The sequence below is a fragment of the Meleagris gallopavo genome, chromosome 7 (genome assembly GCF_905368555.1).
Source record: "Meleagris gallopavo chromosome 7, MGAL_WU_HG_1.1, whole genome shotgun sequence".
Taxonomy (NCBI): domain Eukaryota; kingdom Metazoa; phylum Chordata; class Aves; order Galliformes; family Phasianidae; genus Meleagris; species Meleagris gallopavo.
In genome coordinates, this window is record NC_139410.1 from 31,550,869 (window position 1) to 31,570,752 (window position 19,884).

Consider the following 19,884-nt stretch of genomic DNA (forward strand, 5'->3'; position numbering starts at 1 on the left):
ATCTTTATTATAGTCTACTTGTAAATTCAAAATTTAATTCTCCTGAAGTTTGCTCATAAAAATAACCATCTTTAGTTACTAAAAAAAAAATGTAGAAGAACAAACTGTGTTCAAACTACTGCTATAAAGAGATTATTTAAACATATCTCAAACGCTAAAATTAAGGGAAAATTTAAAATGAGATTAAAGTCATCCTGCTCTTTTAATATGCTTAGTTAATAGCGCATAGCTATGAGTGGCGTATTTACAATTTATCCATACTCGGTGTTCCTGTTTTCTTCAACATAAAAACAGAAGGCATAATAATCAAGTAGTAAATTCAAAATAAAAACAGAGTTGGATTTTCACAAAGGCAATTCATTTATTATGAAATGTCTTTATTATGTTGTGTCTCTTTCTTAGTCTGGAAAAAAAAGTTTATGCACCTCTACTGAAATTATAGTAGACTAAAGGAAATTATGAAAATTTTCTTTATTTATTAATCACAATAGCAATAAAATGTGGAACAAATTCATGGAAACTTGATAATTTTTCAGAAAAGTAGAAAATGTCACTATATTCCAGATGAGAAACTCATTCATAATTCTAGTCAATAATGTAATAGTATTTAAGTCTATTTTAATGTCTATATTAAAGTTATAAAAACTAAGTCTACTTATATATTACCATCCAACAATAACAGTAAGAGCCAGATAAAACTATCATATCACACAGCTACCACCATAGATTGGACGAAGACTTGTTAAGTGAAATCATAATTTCCCTTTACTACTTTTTGTAACAACATCAAGCTACAGTCACATACTCAAAACAGTGATATATTCTAAACCAGAGTCATACTCACCACAGTTAGCTTCATCCGATCCATCGGCACAGTCTGGGTCTTCATCACATACCCACAGTTTAGAAATGCAGTGTTTTGTTGTTTGACATTGGAAATGGTCTGGAGAACAACTGTTTTCCGCTTTAAGGAAGAAGATTCAAATTAAACCTAGAAAATTCTGATCATGTTCAAAATATTTGCTTTGCGAGAATAGTAAAGGGTAAAAAAGACCTTCAAAAATAAGGCACCTCTGGCATTATTTAAGTAATTTCTATAAGAAAACATTTGGTTTATAGTGTTCATAGCAACAAAGTGAAGACAAAATTATTTTATGCATGATTTTAAAATCTGACAAAAACAGATTTTATTAGAATATAAGGCAGAATATTTAACTTTCTTAAGAGAGAAGCTCGTAGCACCTAGATAATCATAGAATAGCTTGGGTTGGAAGAGACCACAAGGATCATCAAGTTCCAATCCTTAGGAATGGATTAGTAAGGTGTTAGGCAACACAGAAAAAAAAAAACAGAAATGAAATATGTGTGTAATAAACCCTTCCATCTTCCATCCTATGCTATGCCTTGGCAGTTGGGTTGACAGCTGAGACTCAGAACGCTCAAGAGCTTGCTTTGTAATGCAGCAGATTATCCTATCTCACTCTAGTTGAAAACACCCCAAGTTTTCAACCCTGTCATTGTTGATCCTGTTCCTGTACCTCCCACATCCCCTGAACAACACTGTGCTGTAGGCTCTGTTGCTCTGATTTCATTTTATTTCTGTTTGGTAAAACTTATAGTTATAAGGGAACCTTCTGTATGTTATCTGCCACTTTTATACTAAAAAAGTAATCTCCCCTATCTTCTGCAGGTGTTTACTTGACCCTAATGATCTGATTTTTAAGGAAATGTAACAGGTAAATAAGCATATAATACTGTCTGTCCGAAGCTTGAGCTATCTATTTGGAAGATGGACATCAAACATGATAATTAACAAAGTCTTTGTATCCTTAGCAACCCTCCTCTAGGAGGAATTCTTTCTAAAAATGCAACTTCTGAGACAGCTAATTCAGAAAATAGTACTAGACAAGTTAGAACAGCTGTAAATCTGGATAACAAACAGAATGAAAGATATTTCAAGATGCAGCATCATTATCTTAATTCCAGAATGATCTAAAATATAAACTACTTAGAACATTTCAAATCTAATTGAAAATATTTTCTTTAATCACCTCTGTGAAATATGGAGCGAAACTGGATTTACCACAAAGATGTATAATATCTGTGTAAATGGCAATCAAGCTACTTAGGTAAATTAATGAAGTCCCTGCAGAAGGGGGAATTGAAAAAGCTGAAAACTGTATCAATTAAAAAATGTAGAGAAGAAGCTATAGGTCCACGTCATTTTTAATAAAATAAGCAGAAAAGTATTTTTTTTTTTTTTTAAATACGCTGCCACAAGGCATGAAAGATGAAAGCCTCAAGAAAAGTCATTTGTGAGGTGGTTAAGAGTAAAATTGATGTTTCAGTCTAAGCCAGAAACACAATTAATGCTTGAAATTAATTTGTTTACACACTCCTTTCTTTGTAATAACTTTAAAAAATGTAGTTAATAAATGGCATTTTACTTTGTTCTCTTGTATATAAAACATTGTATATCAAACAATCCAGTGAATTTGCAGTTTTGCATGCACCTCAAATTATTTTACAGGGAGGACATTTACATTATTTTACATACTTTTTTTTCATCTTATTGTTTAAAATCAGCTACATAAATCAGAACAACATTCTCTAAACATTACTTACGACAATCTCTTTCATCTTCTTCATCACCACAATCATCCTGTCCGTTGCATCTCAGGTTTATTGGAATGCATTTCTGATTCTTTGTGCACTTGAACTGACCTGACAGACACACATGCGTGTCTGGAAGTTAAAAGAATAAAAATATCGACTTAAAAAGATTAAAAAGTTGAAGATTGAATGATTAAAACTCAAAGTAAAATACAAAATCACTTTCTTGGCAGAATGCAAATCGCAGCATTTACAACAGTGCAGCTCTTCTATAACACAAATAAACACCTACCACAGTTTAGTTCATCAGAATTGTCCCCACAATCATTCTCTCCATCACAGATGAAGGCTGGAAGGGCACAAAGTCCAGTTCCACACTGAAAACGTCCTGGCTGACATCTGAATTCAGCTGAAAGAAAAGAAAACTGCTTATTAATGACGACAATGGAATGGCAAAGTGTCAATAGTACTGTTCCTTCTCTATGGATCTAACAGAAGTATTTCTGACCATTTGTATTGAACTATATTGCCTCAATCTAAGCAGATGATAGTAAGGAAGATGCATGCATGGTACTTCAAAATTAATTTCAAAGTCTGAGATTTTACATTCATTTAACTACAGTTACATTTTACTCACTATACAGTCCTCTACTGAAGGATGTTTGCTGTTAGCTGAACACACACTTGCAGTTTAGGATATAAACATTTCAGTTTAAATATGCATTTAAGAAATTCACCATCTCACTCTTGACATGTCCACCACTGCTCATTCTCATAGCCACATTCTCATAGCCACTGCTGTTTGTGTGAGTGGACAATTATGTCTTCCTATAGCTATATCTTATTAGCTAATATTAGCTATATCCTATAGCTAATATTTACTTGTCTGGAAGACTGTAAGGCATAGCAGAGTTCTCTGTGTATTTAAGCTTGAGGTAAGAATACAACAGTATTTTGATTTATGTAGATTAATATAATAGCATTAAAGCAGTTAATGACTGAGACGAAAAACAGCATCATCAACAACATTTCTCTTTGGGAACCCAGTATACTAGACAGGTATTTTTCCAACTACTAAGTAAACTTGCAGTCAGCTACTTGCCTCACATTGGTCATCCTTTGGGATACTGAAAACACCATCATAACTGACTTCCAGTTGTCTACAGTTCAGTGGAGAAATACTATGGGAATCTGCAATTTGGACTATGGGAGACTATTGAGAAATATGTTGTATCTGCACCACTTTCATGATAGTGTGTCAAGGATACATCACAAATTATCATTACATAAAGTTGTTCGTACTGGAGTGGTGGGATTTAGCTCCTCAAATTACCCTTTGGAAATATTTATAGAAGTACAAAATGAAAATATATAATAAGACTTATGAGGAAAAATAAAGATTCTTAGAAGGAATCGCATGGATTACTCTTGTTATTCTGGAAACTGCACTCAGTGATAATATGCAGCTAAATGTACATAACTGTAATAAAATAAAAGCCAGTGAGATTTATAATATCACAATTCTATCACAAAAAAGATCAAATGTGGCAGAATTTTTTCTTAAAGACAGAACACTAAAACATAAAATCTTCAACAAAAATTGAAAAAGGATGAAGAAAGGTTTAAAACATGAAAAACTTGTAACTGTCTTTTTTCCAGAGATCTTAAAAGCTTAGTAAACATTAGTTAATGTAAATATTTACAGGATGACAGTCAAGATACTGACCTCTGTAAATCTGACAGGTACCAAGGAAATCAAACATACTGTAAACAAAAGCTTCCAGAGAAAATCATCTAACTTCTATAAAGCAGTACATTGTTTTTTGACTCTACTGATAAAACTGGGTTCCAGATTTAGAACACACTTACGGCACTCCTCAGGCTCATCAGAGCCATCTCCACAGTCATCAACAGTGTCACATTTCCACCAGAATGGAATACATTTGTCAGTTTTGCAACGGAACTGTAAAAGGAGAGAAAGAAGGAAGAAAGATTTCAACAATAATTTTTTTTTCAAACAAAAAACAAAAAAACCCAAACCAAAACCAACAACCTATGAGAAATTAAGTGATTGTGTATTTGTTCCACTAATTATCTATGTATTTTGATTTTATAACACCTATTCTTTTAATTTTTTTTTTTTTGGAGATGCAGTGCACTGTGACTTCAGCTCATAGAAGTCACTATAGTCCTAATGACTTTGGTACGCTCACTTGAGCTCCACTAATAAAAACTATTCATTGAATTTTCATGCATTCCATAACTTGATCCTTCAAAGTCTTACTCAGAACAATCATTTAAGCACCATATAGCTGTTTATCTGCTCTACAAAATATGTGTCTCAAGTCACAGGAAATCACTTTGCACACATAATTCAATGTTTTAATTGATAGAATTGTTAAGTAATTGCACATCCTACCACTTCTATTTCAGCTACTGGATTGTTTCTACTGTAACCATTATTTACTTATCTACCAAATGGATTGAGCTCTTTTTTTTTTTTTCTTTTCCTATTTGTGTAACGAGCGCTCATTCATGTATAATCTCAAATCATTTTGTAATTCTATCTTAAGAATTTTATATAAATGCTTTTTCAAAGTAATTTTGATAAACTTATTAGCTTTATCTATTCTAATGACTGGAAGAAACATTAGCGTTTAGAACAGAACAAGCTCTACACTCTCTAGGAGGAAAAAAAAAGGCAATTGCAATTTTATTTTCAACAAATAATCATGAAGATGAAACACCTTCAATACATCCAACACTTACCTAATCTCCAGCCCCTTTGACAAGAGCTTCCATATTTCATGGACACTAGCATTTATTATTTAAAAGCACAGTGAATATACATATGCACTTACCTGACTAGCAGTGCAGTTTGATAAGCATGTCTTGTTATCTGCAGCAAGGTAAAAGTTAGTGGGACAGGCACATGTATGCATTCTGTCAGGGGCTAAAAGGCATAAATGACTGCAACCACCATTGTTTACTGTGCACAGATGTTTAGACACTGTGGATAGAAGAGGAAAAGAATATCAGAGCGCATTATTTCTGTTTACTTCTGAGTATCTGCTTCACAGAAGAAAATTATATTACACACATCAGTTTTAAAATGGAAAGTCTTACCACAAAATCCCTTTCTTTTTGCCTTCAAGCTATTCTTTTCTTTTGTGTGCAGCAATTATTACAAAGGATGCACATTCAGTAATGAAACAACGAGAGAAAGAAAAAGGAACTTTAAAAAAGATATGTAATAATGAGAAAAAAGATCAGCTCATCTGGGTCAAGTGCCAGATTGCATTCACCTAGAATTCCAGTAGACAGACATTAGATCAGGTGCAACTGTAACACCTACAATCTCAGACACTTTCTCAATCTCAGGCTTCTAAACAACAGTATTCTTCTGTATTATTAACACTCTTTCTACTTTTGCAATAATAATGCTAATTGTCTTCATGACACACTTTGGTGATCTTTATAACTGGTAACTTGGACTCTAACACAACTTTACAATTTTGTAATTCCAATCTACAAAACTCATAGAATATCTCATCACTGAACAAGTCATAACATTTATTTAATATCAGATATACTTACAACATTGATCACAGATTTATATTTTAAAAAGTTCACTCAAAGACATCTAAAATTCAAAATAATGCAGAAAAAAATAAATGGTTGATAAATAATCTTCAGTTAATTTAGCAATTGGCTTCTATGTGAAATACATCAATGTGTGGAACAGAAGATATGGAATAATTACCATCAGGTTGCCTGTAAGAATGATACACCTGTATATCAGTTATGGTATGCCAGGAGTTAATTAGCGACAGTCTGTCTAATCCAGAGGTTTTGTGGGCACGGTTGAGTGATTTGGTTTTCCCATCTGTCCAGTAGATGTAGTCTTCAAACAATGTTAGTGCAATCACCCCTGGAATATCTTGATTAGGGACTGTAAGAAGAAATGCTGAGATTAATGTTCACGCTTGGAAGACTGCCAACTAAAATATTCCATACTGCACGGGTTGACAGATACAACTGCTACACAATGTCTGGAGAATAACTGTCATAACAATGTGTCAAGATTAAAATGTTCTTTATTACCAGTTATGAGAAAGATGAATGGGGATGTGTGTGTTCTGTTTGCTTGGAATCAGTCGGCCCCAATCAGTGTTAAGGAAATGAAAGAATTTCAGTTAACAAAAATCACCTCCAGATTCTAAACCAATAAGATATCAAGTTTCAAAGTAGGACAAAACCTAAGTATACCTTAGCCCACCCTTTACAGAAGATGAAAAGTTATTAGAAGAACACAAAACAATGTATATATATATCTACGGATGCATTGCATTTGATAATATTTATGACAATTACCAACATTTCATTTGGGGAAAATATGCTGACAAGTAAAACAGCATTGCATTAAGCACAACAGTAAGAGGGCTTATTGCTTATTCCTAGCAGAACTAAGTATACAATAAAAAAAAAACAAAGCGCTAATACACTTTAATCATATAATTACAACATCACAAACTAATAAGTCAACATCATTTCAGAAAGGAAGAAAGGGTAAAAGGGAGAAAAAGCTTTGGGATGTCCTTCATTGTACTGTAGACTTGGACTATTTGTTCTTGGCAAGGAGAAGCGGAATTCTATTTTTCTTTTTCTTTCTTTTTTTTTTTTTTTTTTCTTTCAAAACTGCATACAATTGTAGTCCTAAATTCCACAGAAGAACACCTGACCACAATGCTCAATTTGTAAATTATGGTCTTTTAACACTGATTTACTCCAATTACTGATAAGACAAATTAGAGAAGGTGCATCTGTTATTTTAAACCGTATATTAACATCTTTGTTTTCTTAGATGAAAATGCTTGGAACTTGTTGGCATGGCAAATCCAAAATTCCTGCTGAAACATTTCATAGTTCACTGACAAATGATAACCAATATTTTGTAGATGGAATAAAAATTTTAAAAAATTCTCTCTTGCTCTCATAGTGAACACTAGTGTAAGGCATGCTACCTTCTGGTCAAGGAAACCTTGCTTTTTAGACCATAGATCATTTTCCCTTACTTTTATGATTGCACATGCAGTAACCATCCAACAGAAAGAACAGGATTTTTTTTTTTTTTTTTTTAAGGAGCTTCACAACCTTTCTGAAAAACGAGTGAAAATGCAGTCATATAAAAGAAAAGTAAATTTTGGCATTTATGTCATATACAACGTTGGCATGGATTCCTAAGTATTTCGATACCCTCAAGAAAAGCTTCCCTTGTATCTAGAAATGTTGTGAAAAGGACATCTACAAAACAGAAGTGAATCATTCTCAAAGTCAATTCTTCCTAAGCTTTTCTTGTTAACAATAAAATAAAGAATTCTTGAAGTACTATTATTCTTAGATTTGTCATCAAAGAAACAAGTCAAGCAAATACAAGAAAGGAAGAATAAAAAGTGTAAGTACAGGCATCTCCATTATTTTCCTCAGTCTGATATTTTCTAATGAAGAGGACTGATCAAAATATGTTACAAGAAAAACATCCCAGACTCTGGAAAACACCCAATGCCTGGAGCAGAGTTTGCCTGTCCACTGAAAAAATCTATACGCTTATCACCTCATTACATCAGCTGCCTGCATATTAACTTTATCTCTACTCCGGAGTGAACTGAACAACTCCCTAGGTGGGGAGAATTATCTGCAGATTAGACAGCAATACACAGCTTCACAGTATGGCGTATACCAGTATGGTATATCCAGCAACAAAAACAGTGGAATAAACACGTTACTCCGCATCTAGGCACAACGGAGACTAAGAAGTCAAATGTTGGTCATTGTTGTTCTTTGTGTTATTTCATTTAACATAAGATTTTTTCAATTAAGATTTTCCTTGAAGCTTCTAGAGAGATTCTTCAAACTTTGCATACATCTTTATAATGCTGAGTTAAGCGTAATGCTGTTTCAGCAAAGGGACATTTCACTAGTTTTAAATTAAAAAATGAATGATGTTTAAAGCGCGTCAGCGTAATTATTAATTGGGAATACTAATTATCATAGCCTATGCTTATGACCAGATTACTGTAATTAATTAAGGAAGTGCAGAATTTACACATTAATATCATTTGGATGAAGGAAATTATAACTCTGAAGGATGAGTTCATCAAAACCTGTGTGTATGCATGCTATGTGGAAGAAATGGCTTTTGTTTTCAATCACTATGTACCAAGAAGAATTGGTCTACTGTGTGGCCACTCTCCTCAGGCAGTTACTTCACTGAAATTAAGTCTTTCAGCTACTTCATCGTGCTACGATATTTATTATGTGATTATGAGTAAATCTGGGCGCAATCTACCATGCTGCCTTTATATACTGAGACTTAGGTACAATAAACTCAGCGTTTTTTAAATGTTAGGTAGATTGTAAGTATTTACTATGGAAAATTTTCTTGTAGCTCAGTATTTCCCACTGATCTTAAAGGGCATCTTCTAATTTGAAATACAAATTGTGCTGACAGAAGAAGTTGCAAGGAACTGCCCTATCCACGAAGCCTCTATCTTACTTAAGTCTGAAGACACAACTGTTTGTAGAAATTATGACCCTTGCTTCTACTTTTGATGTAGATGAAAACCATTCCAGTTTTTCTATATTTTCAAAAATGTGCCTTTTTATATGTCTATATTCTCTTATTCTGATCACAGTTAAGAATAAATCCAGAATAAATGGGCCTTAATGCACATGAAGATTTACATGAGAAAATTATCTTGATCTGGTCTTCTGTAGTACTCCCTTCTAATGAAAAATATTTGTAGCAGTCATCTTCTCTTTGGCTATTCACTCATTACAAATAAATGCCATCTCCTGAGTACACATAAATAAGAAAATACTTACTTGCCTTTCTAGATTGTCATGATAAGACAAAAAAATTCAGATATTTCGGTGTACAATTAATTTTAGCTTAAATGGATTATGCATGCATCAGAATCCAAAAATTCCTTCAGTATTTGATATAATGTAAACAATGGAATATCAGCACTGTTGATGTGCAAGAATTAGGTTATAAAAACGATATTTCACATCAACTGCGATTGACAAAAAAAACACAACAAAATTGTGACAGAATTTAAGTTCATGGTGCAACAGTAAGATAGTCCCTCGTGCTTGTTCTGTGCTTGTGGGGACAGTCAGTATTCCAAGCTTTCTAAAATCTCATGCGGTGATAATTAATGATTTATCATAAACATATATAGTAGAAGAAACACCCACTTTTTTCTTTTTTTTCCCAGTCTTTAACTTCTAGATAACTTAGCTGCTGGTCTACCTCTTCATAAATGACATACATTTTTTACATGTTACAATGCTAATTACTACCTTCACAGCATACATTAGGGTTTGAATCACGCTTTTAAATAGGAGAGCAAGACTAATTGCTCACTTTTCTTTAGCAAGCACTGTGAAAATGATCGACTTTCTGCAAATTAAGAATAGAGCCAGGTTAGAGTTGTAATTATTTCCCAGCGTCACCTGTTTGAAAACATTTACTCAAGATGTCTACTTGCAAATCCATTAGTAATATATTCTGTAAAACACTAAAATTACATCAGACCAACCTAAGGGTCAGAACTTGACTAGCACATTAATGGAGAATTTAAACAGCTGTACATTTTAATGCACATCCATTACAACTACAGTTCATATACAGACTTAAAGTGCAGATCTTCCTCTCATACTGTACGTTAATTTTTGTCCCAGGGATATAAGCTGATATGCTCTAAGTTGTATAGCTGATGATGATAAAGTCTCTTTTTGGCTTGTTTGAACTACATATCCTTCATATTTTTGGAGTATTTTTGTATAAGCATACAAATGTATGTATGATTTCAGAGATGAAAATAATGCTATCTGGGATTTTTAACTACAAAGTTCAATACAGCCATACAGAAACACAGACATTATCAGTAAATGCTCATTAATTCTTGAAAGCATATATAGAAAAAATATTTTCAGAGGTTTATTATTTAATGAAAATTAATGCCACATTATTAAATGTGGCAAATCACCACAACAACAGTTGAAGTTATAGAAACCAAACTGTTGACAATCATCATAAACTGGTCTGCATAAACAGGAGGATGGGGAAACTTGGAGTAATGGAACTGTGTGAATTTAATATAGGGGAATCTGTCACTTTTCCTGAATAGTAGCCTTTAAATAAAAATACAGTATAATAAAATAATGAGATTTAGGAAGACGTATGAATTGGAGAATTTTATCTGAACAATTATGAATACCAAACGTAATCAAATAGCAGATGTCAAACAATTATGACTTTGTGCTAGTATCAGATGCACCTTTGATGAGTAGAACCATAGATGCCGAAAAAACTGGAAAAAAATATCAGTTGCTATATTAGAACTACCGTTTATCTGTCATCTCAGGTTAAAAGTTTTCTCTTCAGATTTTTCTAATTTTTCATCTATGAAAACTGCAGTTTAAATCTGGAAGGAATTTAGTTATCTCATCTGTCTTACTACTTTTGCACGAGGACAATCCATGAATAACTGGATTAACCTTGCTATAAAACTCAGATGGCGTAGTTTGGAATCAGACACAAACATTCTCTTTTTACCTTGGAGGACTGCAATTCTTGAAATTACAGATGCTAAAAAGGAATAAAGGAGCGTATAATCTCCAAATGCATTTTAATCATTACTTTCAAACAATACTTTAGAACAGTTGTGAACTGTTGAGAAAAGCTTCCCTCTTATAACTACATTGCAGTTAACAAATTCACTTCCAAGTTTTCAGTTTGTTTAAAGGCTCAACAAGTCTTCAGTTTTTTATGCCCCACCATGATGAAGCAATGAAGCAGTAAACTTTTGCTTTTAGAATATAAAACATGGATCAACTGGACACTGTCAAATTCTAATCTTAGCTTAGAGGAGTTTCTGTACTTCCTCAGCTGGATTATCAAACTCAATTTCTGTAGCTTCATTATACTGACATTTTGTCTTCTAGTAGAGAAACTGAAAAATAGTAAGCATCTCTGTATATTCAGACCTTGGAAGGATAGGAAAACTTGCATGAGGCAATCAGATAGCTAGGGAATGACAAAGCTTCCACCTCCTTTGGGCAAAGGAACCAAAAGCAGCATTTAAGTCTGTCAAATTCTTGAACGCTTTTCTTCTTTTCTTCAAGCTTACAGAAGTAAAACAGCTTAGTGCTTAGCCAGATTAGTGCTTCAATGCTTGCTTAATCATTTACTGTGCATAACATTTGTGACTAAGCTCTAAAGACTGTTTATATAATCACGCATTAAACTTCAAATAGATAAGCAAGGTCATTTCTGCCCTTCGTGCCAAGAAGAGCTCCCAAGTAGTGTAAGATTTCTGGCCTAGTTAGCATGTTTCCAAGTTCTTACTAGGACTCTCTTGACAATTATAAAAACTCACTTCTCTATTGAAATGTTGAGGAATTTTACAAAAGAAAAGCAGCAGATATTCTCTTTTCTTGGAGAAAAAAAAAAAAAGTAAAAAATGTTTCAAATAAGAACCTAAATTTCCAAAATACAAGTAAATAGCAGCTGCATGCAAGAACTGTGTTTAGTTAACACACACTGTATCAAAAGATAGCCTAATATTGTCCTGTTCGTCCTTAAGAAGCTTCTGGCACAAAGCACTTAGAACTGCAAACAACTCTTTACAAAATGTAAAGATCTAAGATTCACCCATTCCACCAAGAGATTTATTTTGTGGATCTTTTGGAGTCACCGTGACTTTTTCCTCACACATTCTGTAATGAACAATTTAAGATCAAAACAACATATTGTCAGAACAACAACGAAACAAACAAAAAAACTCACACTAGGATAGCTGTATCCTTAAAAGGCACTGAAAACGGTAAGAAAACAAACCCCAACAACTTAATTTACAATAACTGGCACTTCAGACTGCATTGCTCACACTACCCATTTAGACTTTTATCAGCTCTGTGAGCACGTATTTGTGCTCATCATACTTGTGCCCTGATCTTTCTTCTGCATTTGAAAGTATGGACGATAGAAAAAGCTCAAGCATCCATTAGTTCACCTTCACAATAAAAAGTGCTTTAGAATGACAGAAGAAAAACAGACCATGAAATCCATGTGAAAAATACGTCTTCAAGGGACACAGTCATCACAAGCCATGAAACACATTTTTTTTATTTAAGTGCTTATTGACAGCAATTACAGCTTATTGTATTAAAAAACTAGAAGGGATCACTATGTTTTACTTCCTTTAAAAGCCAGTCTCTGAACTTTGTCAAGTTTCCCTTATTAAGACAATTAATTTGTGATGGTTAAATTTTATCTTCCAGAATTGTTCCTAGTTCTGTTTAAAAGCACAAAGACATGAAACATTTATGTGGAAAAGGAAGGAAAAGATTCTGATTAAACATAAATTGATTATTATGTGGTGTAGATCTACAGAACTCTCAAAGCACTCTTTGGAGCACCTACAGATATTGTTGATCCATTTCAGATGCCAAGAATCCCATCCTGTGTTAAATCCACAATAAAAGTTTCTACAACTTGATTTTGATTTGATAGTTGTATTTTTAGAGAAGCATCTGATAACAGAAAGTGGCAAACATTTTTACTTAACAAGAAAATTCCCCCCTCCCCCTATCATATAAATACCACAGGACCTGTCTTAAAGCAAAAGTTTATTTCTTGACTCTTTCATATATCATCTATAGCAACCATATACTTATAAGTTTGACACAAAGTCACAGTCACTCATGGAATGTGCCTCAGTTGTCTAGGATGAATTTTTTCATCATTTTCATTCCTAAGTGGACATGATAAAACTACCAGACTTTACATCCTATGGACAGTCCAGAAAGACTTAACTTCTAACACTTTCACTGTAATACTCAGGGAGTCAGACATTCTCCCTTAAGAATTCATAAATGCATTCAGCTGTCTAAAACTGGTGATGGTGTTACTAGAAGTGAAGCTGATCTATGCTGTCACCAGCTGTATTTGTCACAAATTTGGGTTCATGTACCTTCTGGGGAAGAGGTTAACTCTGTGAATATACAAGCAAGTGATGTTGATTGCATCCATTTGGGCAAGGATATTTCACAGGGACATCAAAGACAGTATAGCTGGAATTTTGTAGGTATCTCCTGAAATCAATTGGACATTTACTGAGAAAGAAAAGTTCTGAAGCACAGGCTGAAAGAGAAAACTGAGGAAGATGCGATGCCTGCCTGTTAGGAGTGGCCAATACTTTCCCTTGAAAGATACATAAACTACAAGAGGATAATTGCATAACAATTACATTGCAGGATAGCAGCACGTGAAATAACTTCAAGAGTATGAAGACTTATTTACTCTGTCAGAAAAAACAGACTGTTAGCCAGAAGACAGAGGATGTTTGGACAAGTATTGCTTAGCTAATCAGGTTAGCACCATCAAACCATCCTTGATTCCTATTAAGACCAACAGGAATGTTCACAGCTATCATAGTTATTGCTGTACTCTGCAACCCAGCATTTCAAAAAGCTGTCATAAAATTTTTCTTTTCCTATTTGTAACTTGCTATTCTTGAGCACAAGGACTAGACAATTTTTTTTCGTATTTTTCATCTCAGAGCAGATTTCCAGTCTGGAAATAAAGTAGCCATTTCATGAAGTCTGGCTCAGAGAAAACCTGGAAGAACTGACTTAAAGACAAAAGCTCCCAAATAGATGAGTTTTACCAGGATAACAGCAGTTCCAAAGTTTGGGTAACACTTGTGAAAGGGAGCTCAAGTAATAGTTTCATCTGAGTAGAAAAAAACCTCAAAAATAATACTAAGTATTCCATACATTTGAATTAATGTGTAAGATTATACCATAATTATAGCACGTTGAATACGAGAAGCACTCATCACAGTATAAAACATCTTTTAAAAAACTTCATAGGTAAAAGATACTAGCTTTTTAATTACCTGTTAGATAAGAAGGTGAACACAAGAATAAAAATTAGCTCATTATACAGTATTTCAGAAGTTATTATTCTATCCATCTTCCAAGAAAGCCCCAAATTACACTTCTAATACTAGTCTGCTCAATGACTTGTGCTGAGCAAACTTTCCAGGCTTTCCCAGGCTGGAAAAAAGGCTGCTTTTAGCCACACTGTAATACATGGAATCAGGAAATCTCCCTGCTACTTTCAACAGTCAAGTTTACAACATGGTCAAGAACACATGTAACAAGTATACTCTTGAGTACAAAATCAGTAGAGTAATCAATTCTGATGAGTCTGTTCCTAGAGTTTCTGATTCATTTGACTTTTTTTCTTTGAACATATTTGAAAGGTGGAATGCTTGTTTAAAAATTATTTCTATTCGCGATAGGAAATGAATATGTAAAGCAGCTTTTAACATGCTGGTAAAAAGGGAAATATATAAAAAAGATTGCAAAAAACATTTCACAATGCAGTCTAAGTAATGAAGCAACAATTTGAAAATTATCAAACAAGAAACAGTCGTAGTTTGACCTACCTTTATGTCTATGAGATCCGTCCATGTCAGAAAATTCGATGTGATTTTCATCAGCCCAATACAGTCTGTGGTTGACATAATCTATTGTAAGTGCCATAGGTCTAGATATTTGTGTTTCTATGACAACAGTTTGACTGGAGCCATCCATACCAACACGACCAATGTGAGGATATTCACAGCAATCAATCCAGTACAAGTATCTAAAAAAACAACAACAACAACAAAAAAAACCAAAAACCCAACAAAATACAACATTTAGAGAATGTGAAGGTTTAGAGAAGCAAAAGTAACAGTACATAATTTAGCTGACTTCAAGAATATGTTGGTAATTATTCCACAATCTTTCCATTTTCTAGGTAGCTTTGGAGATTTTTTCTACAACTACCTGTAACAAATATGGAGGGTTTGAACAACAGTCTCATGTTAGATGAGCCTGTAAGCAACTCACTATGAACTAATAAAAAGTGCATTTAAATTGCTTAGGCTTGATAACTTGGAATTTGATGTACTGCTGAGATTAGACTTTGTGAATCTTATATCCTACACAGATGTCGACACAAACTTACCACAAATATTGTAATTTTTTTTTTAATAAAAAAATAAAAAGGAAAAAAAAAAACAACCAACTCAAACAACATATGTCAAAACCTTGAATCACTGCTAATCAGTTGCTTCATACCCAGCTTGTGGATCTAAGGAGAGATCTCTAGGAAACTTCACTCTTTTGCTCACAAGGACAGTAGGGTATAAGCCATTCACTTTAGATACTTCAATAATTCTCTTTTCAGTATCAGACCAATATAGATTCTTTCCAATCCAATCGACAGCCAGTGCATTGGGAACAGCTGTATTGTGGACTACCTAGAAAAGCAAAAATTACAAAAATCTATTGAGGCTAAATCAGGGCCAAATTTCTAAAATAGAAAACACAAACTTTCTCATGAAAATTAAATGCACTGATTATCAATATTTTCTCTCTGAATATTGTACCAGTGTGAATAAAACTCACAGGGTATGTTACCACTCATTTGTTCCTTGTTTTTTTTTAAAAAAAAAAGGTCAGATATAAGAGATGAAGTGAAGAATTCCTTAGTGCCTAAAACAACTTCAAGAAAAATGTAAACATATATGCTTAATAGTAGCATATTTGTGATTTGTGAACTTATTCCAATATAGAAGAAAAATAGAGAAGCACAGTTTTTTTTTTTTTTTTCTTTTTTTTTTTTTTTTCTTTTTAGGATCATTCATAAAGACATTGAGTTATTTTCACTGTCTCACTCCTTCTTCAGTGAGAAACCTAAACTGAAAATCAAGGAAAACTGTATGTAAACAAATAATAGATCAGTACATTTACCAAGCCTACCTATTTACACATCTTTACTTCTTTGGCTTGCTGTAAGCACCACTGAATTAAAAATTGAGTCAACTGTCAAGTCATACAGAACTTAGCTGATAAATGCAGTCCTCTTAGTCCCTACCTCTACGTTAGACAAGTTCCAAATGAATTTCAATTTTACAATAACTTGCTAGATTATAGGTATACTATACCTTATTTCATAATTTAGGTCACCACCATGAATTTCCCAACATACTGAAAAAAGTAATTCTAATATTGACATTATAAATCAGCAGTTACCTTGATGTCACTTCCATTCAAACACATTCTGTTTATTCTACTTCCATTTGGTCTGCTGGAATCAATCCAGTAGATGAACTCTTCTCTATAGTCAAAGTCTATTGCAATCACATTGTTTAGTCCCTAAAAACAGGGAAAAATAAAATAAAATCAAGTCCACTTATTCAAGTAAGTTTGAATATAGAATATTTGATAACATTCAGAATGCAAATTATGCTGCATATAATAGTCATTAAAATGCTGTGTTTTACTGCTGTTTCTGAGTACCTCTCCTTAATGTACATTACTTCTAAACAATCAGAATAAGATAAAACTTATAACAGAAAGAAATGTGGTGACAAATAACTATTGCATCTCAAAAAAAATCAGGTGTCTTGAAACTAAATGAAGTTAAATTCCTAAAAATTCAATTCCTAAAAATAAAATGAATTTTTCAGTAAATACTTATATTTTGCCAAATCTTTTTGTTAATTACTACCTTTGGCATTACTTTGGCTAGGGGGAAAAAAAAAAAATGTCCTCACAACCATTTCCATCTAATCTAAGCACTAGAATACTATTTCACTAAGGAGTGGATCTAAAATATTCTTCTATACAGAAATGTCAGCTCTTTGGAAAATGAGAGGATATTTATTTTGTGACACTAAAATCAAAAATATCATAACATTTACCATCTTTAGTAGTTACTTTTTATTATTAATAAAAATGAATTGGGAATTAGGAACTGTAATTTCAAAAAGCGTGAATTTTAATTCCAGAATAAGAAGGTTTTAAGTTCTCAGATGCTAGACTATAAAACACACACATACGTATATTTGTAGTTTATACAAAAAGTAAAAAAGTTAGAGATCTGGCTGGCATTTGGATGTCTCTTGTGACCCCAGTTACCAAGCCAATACATCAAAGAGTGGTGATCTCTTTGAGATAGGTAATCCTATAGGCTAGAAAGAGTAGTAATTGTGTAATGGTGGCTTTTCATCCCAAATAGCAGATAAGAAACAGAGGTATTATTTTCAAATGATGACCCTCATTTTCTTATCTGAGAATAAAAAAGCCTTGCCTTATAATCTGCTTAACATGCTGACTTGTAGTGAAATCACAGTTAATATTATACAAAGGTGTTGTTTTCAATCAATGATGAAACAGCAACAGTAAAAAAGAATAGATGCAGCTTGCACTTTTAAAGCCAGAAAATCAGTTCATCAGTTCTGTTATCACCCAAATGACCTTCTATTCTCACGTATATAGGCAACCTCCCTTGTTAATGAAATTCATAGCTGTAGAGGGAATGCTCCATACTAGCTAACAACAAAGAACAATATTTAATTGCCTAGAAAGTGATATGTAGCTTATCTGCAAACCACAGTCTAGTAAGTCAAATCTATCTTTTGAGCAAAACACAGAGGAAAAAAGTGATCAGGCAACATAAAAGATCAGTAAATAAAGCCTGAAACAAAGCAGTGTTGAAGAACTGCTCATTTTCAAATAATCACACATCCATGCATGCAGAGTTTTAGTACATAAAACTGGCTGCACTTTTGTCAGTTGTAATCATGCTGCAAAAGAATGGATCTCTCTTTTCCTACTACTGGAACACATGCACCTACAGATAAAAACCCACTCCTAGTTCTTAACAAAAAAGACCACAAATGAATGAATACAAAAGTCTATCAAAAAATCTATAACATTCTAGAAATCAAAGTCAATAGCTTCTGAAAAATAAGCTTTACACCTTTTAAAATACTGTGCGTATTTCTGAAGTAACAAGGCTGATAGATGAACTTGTCTGCCTTCAAGTCTATGGCTGCAAATAGTTTCTTTTGGATCAGCTTAGCTCCAATACTTTTCATAAAATCAACTGCAAGTAGAATTGTTTCTGTCTATTTGCAACAGAGTTCCCTTCTCTTCCTGTTCTGGATAGCTCTTTAAAGTCCTCCTTCCATTATTCTCTGTCTTTTTCTTTTCTTTTTTTTCTTTTCTTTTTTTTTTTTTTTTTTTTGTCTGGACTGATTTTAGAAGAAATGATGAAACTTTTAGATGACATCAGCTGTCATCTGTTACATGTAGCACACCATATTCTAGTCCAAAATTTGTAATCCCCTCGGCGCCCCAATGCAAAAATAAAGGAGGTAAATAGTAAGTAAATTACTAATAATGAGGAGTCTACTTTGCCTATGGATTTTGATGACTACGAGCGAAGGAAATGGAACGCAAAGAACACGTGAAATATAATCCAAACAATTGATCTGTTTATGTACATTTGGATGAAAAAAAAAAAAAGAGAGTAAAAGGCTGATGCATAATAATTCAGAGAAGACTGAACAAACTCCTCCTTTCAGCTCCTCTACTCTGAGTTTATATGTGCAATTGTTAGAATGACAAAGCACAGATCAAATGCACAGAGATTTTGCTCCTTTGCCAGAGGAGCTCTGGTATTTGCCTTCATCTGGCAGATACCTAAGAAAGGGTTAGAGCTGATTCATCATACCAATACAGGGACAAAAAGATGTCCTCATGAGGAAGACAGCTCACCTGTTATGCTGGTATAGCTCCCTCTTCAGCTTTCAAATCTGTATATTTTCAAAAGTGGCTTACATATGAGATCAAAGGCTTCAAAAGCTGAAGTATATATTAGACTAGTAAATTGATATGATACAGAAACCACAGATCCTCTTCAATGGCTGGAGCTATGTTGCTCCTAATGCAGTGAAAAGGACTTCATTAAATTCAAGACTGATAAAGTGCTGAGCTAATCTGTCAGCGCCAACCATAAAGAAAATTGACTGTTGCTCCCCTCTTTTCACAGGCTGCTAGCAATAGATATACCAGCAAAAGAGGAGAGTCAGTGAGATGCAAATGAGAAGTCGTCAGAAGGATTTCAGAAGAACAAACAGACAAAATGTTTGCTATGCTTAAATAAATTCAAATGATTAATGCAAGGTGATTAATTGTGCAATTACTGTTCTGAAAACCTCAACACCTCTCTTGTGACATTAAGATGCACAGCTTACTGACACAAGACGTCATAAAAAGCCTAATGCTATTGACTGGCATAACTGATTTTCTAGTCTGTTTTAATTGTCATATTAATATTCAAGTAAATAGATGCTT

The 19,884-nt window shown here is 33.4% G+C and overlaps 1 protein-coding gene across 5 annotated transcripts in view; it reads right to left on the minus strand.

Annotated features, from left to right (window-relative positions):
* The window catches only part of LRP1B (LDL receptor related protein 1B), a 588,907-nt gene that overhangs the window by 69,258 nt on the left and 499,765 nt on the right, over positions 1 to 19,884 (minus strand). For all 5 annotated transcript variants that reach the window (XM_085227675.1, XM_085227679.1, XM_085227677.1 and 2 more), the window contains exons 58-66: positions 16,774 to 16,896; positions 15,817 to 15,998; positions 15,138 to 15,337; positions 6,377 to 6,565; positions 5,475 to 5,623; positions 4,483 to 4,576; positions 2,906 to 3,022; positions 2,626 to 2,745; positions 845 to 964 (exon numbers count right to left, since the gene is read on the minus strand). In XM_085227675.1, the coding sequence (XP_085083801.1) occupies positions 845 to 964; positions 2,626 to 2,745; positions 2,906 to 3,022; positions 4,483 to 4,576; positions 5,475 to 5,623; positions 6,377 to 6,565; positions 15,138 to 15,337; positions 15,817 to 15,998; positions 16,774 to 16,896 (1,294 nt within the window). The remainder of the gene's footprint in view (positions 1 to 844; positions 965 to 2,625; positions 2,746 to 2,905; positions 3,023 to 4,482; positions 4,577 to 5,474; positions 5,624 to 6,376; positions 6,566 to 15,137; positions 15,338 to 15,816; positions 15,999 to 16,773; positions 16,897 to 19,884) is intronic.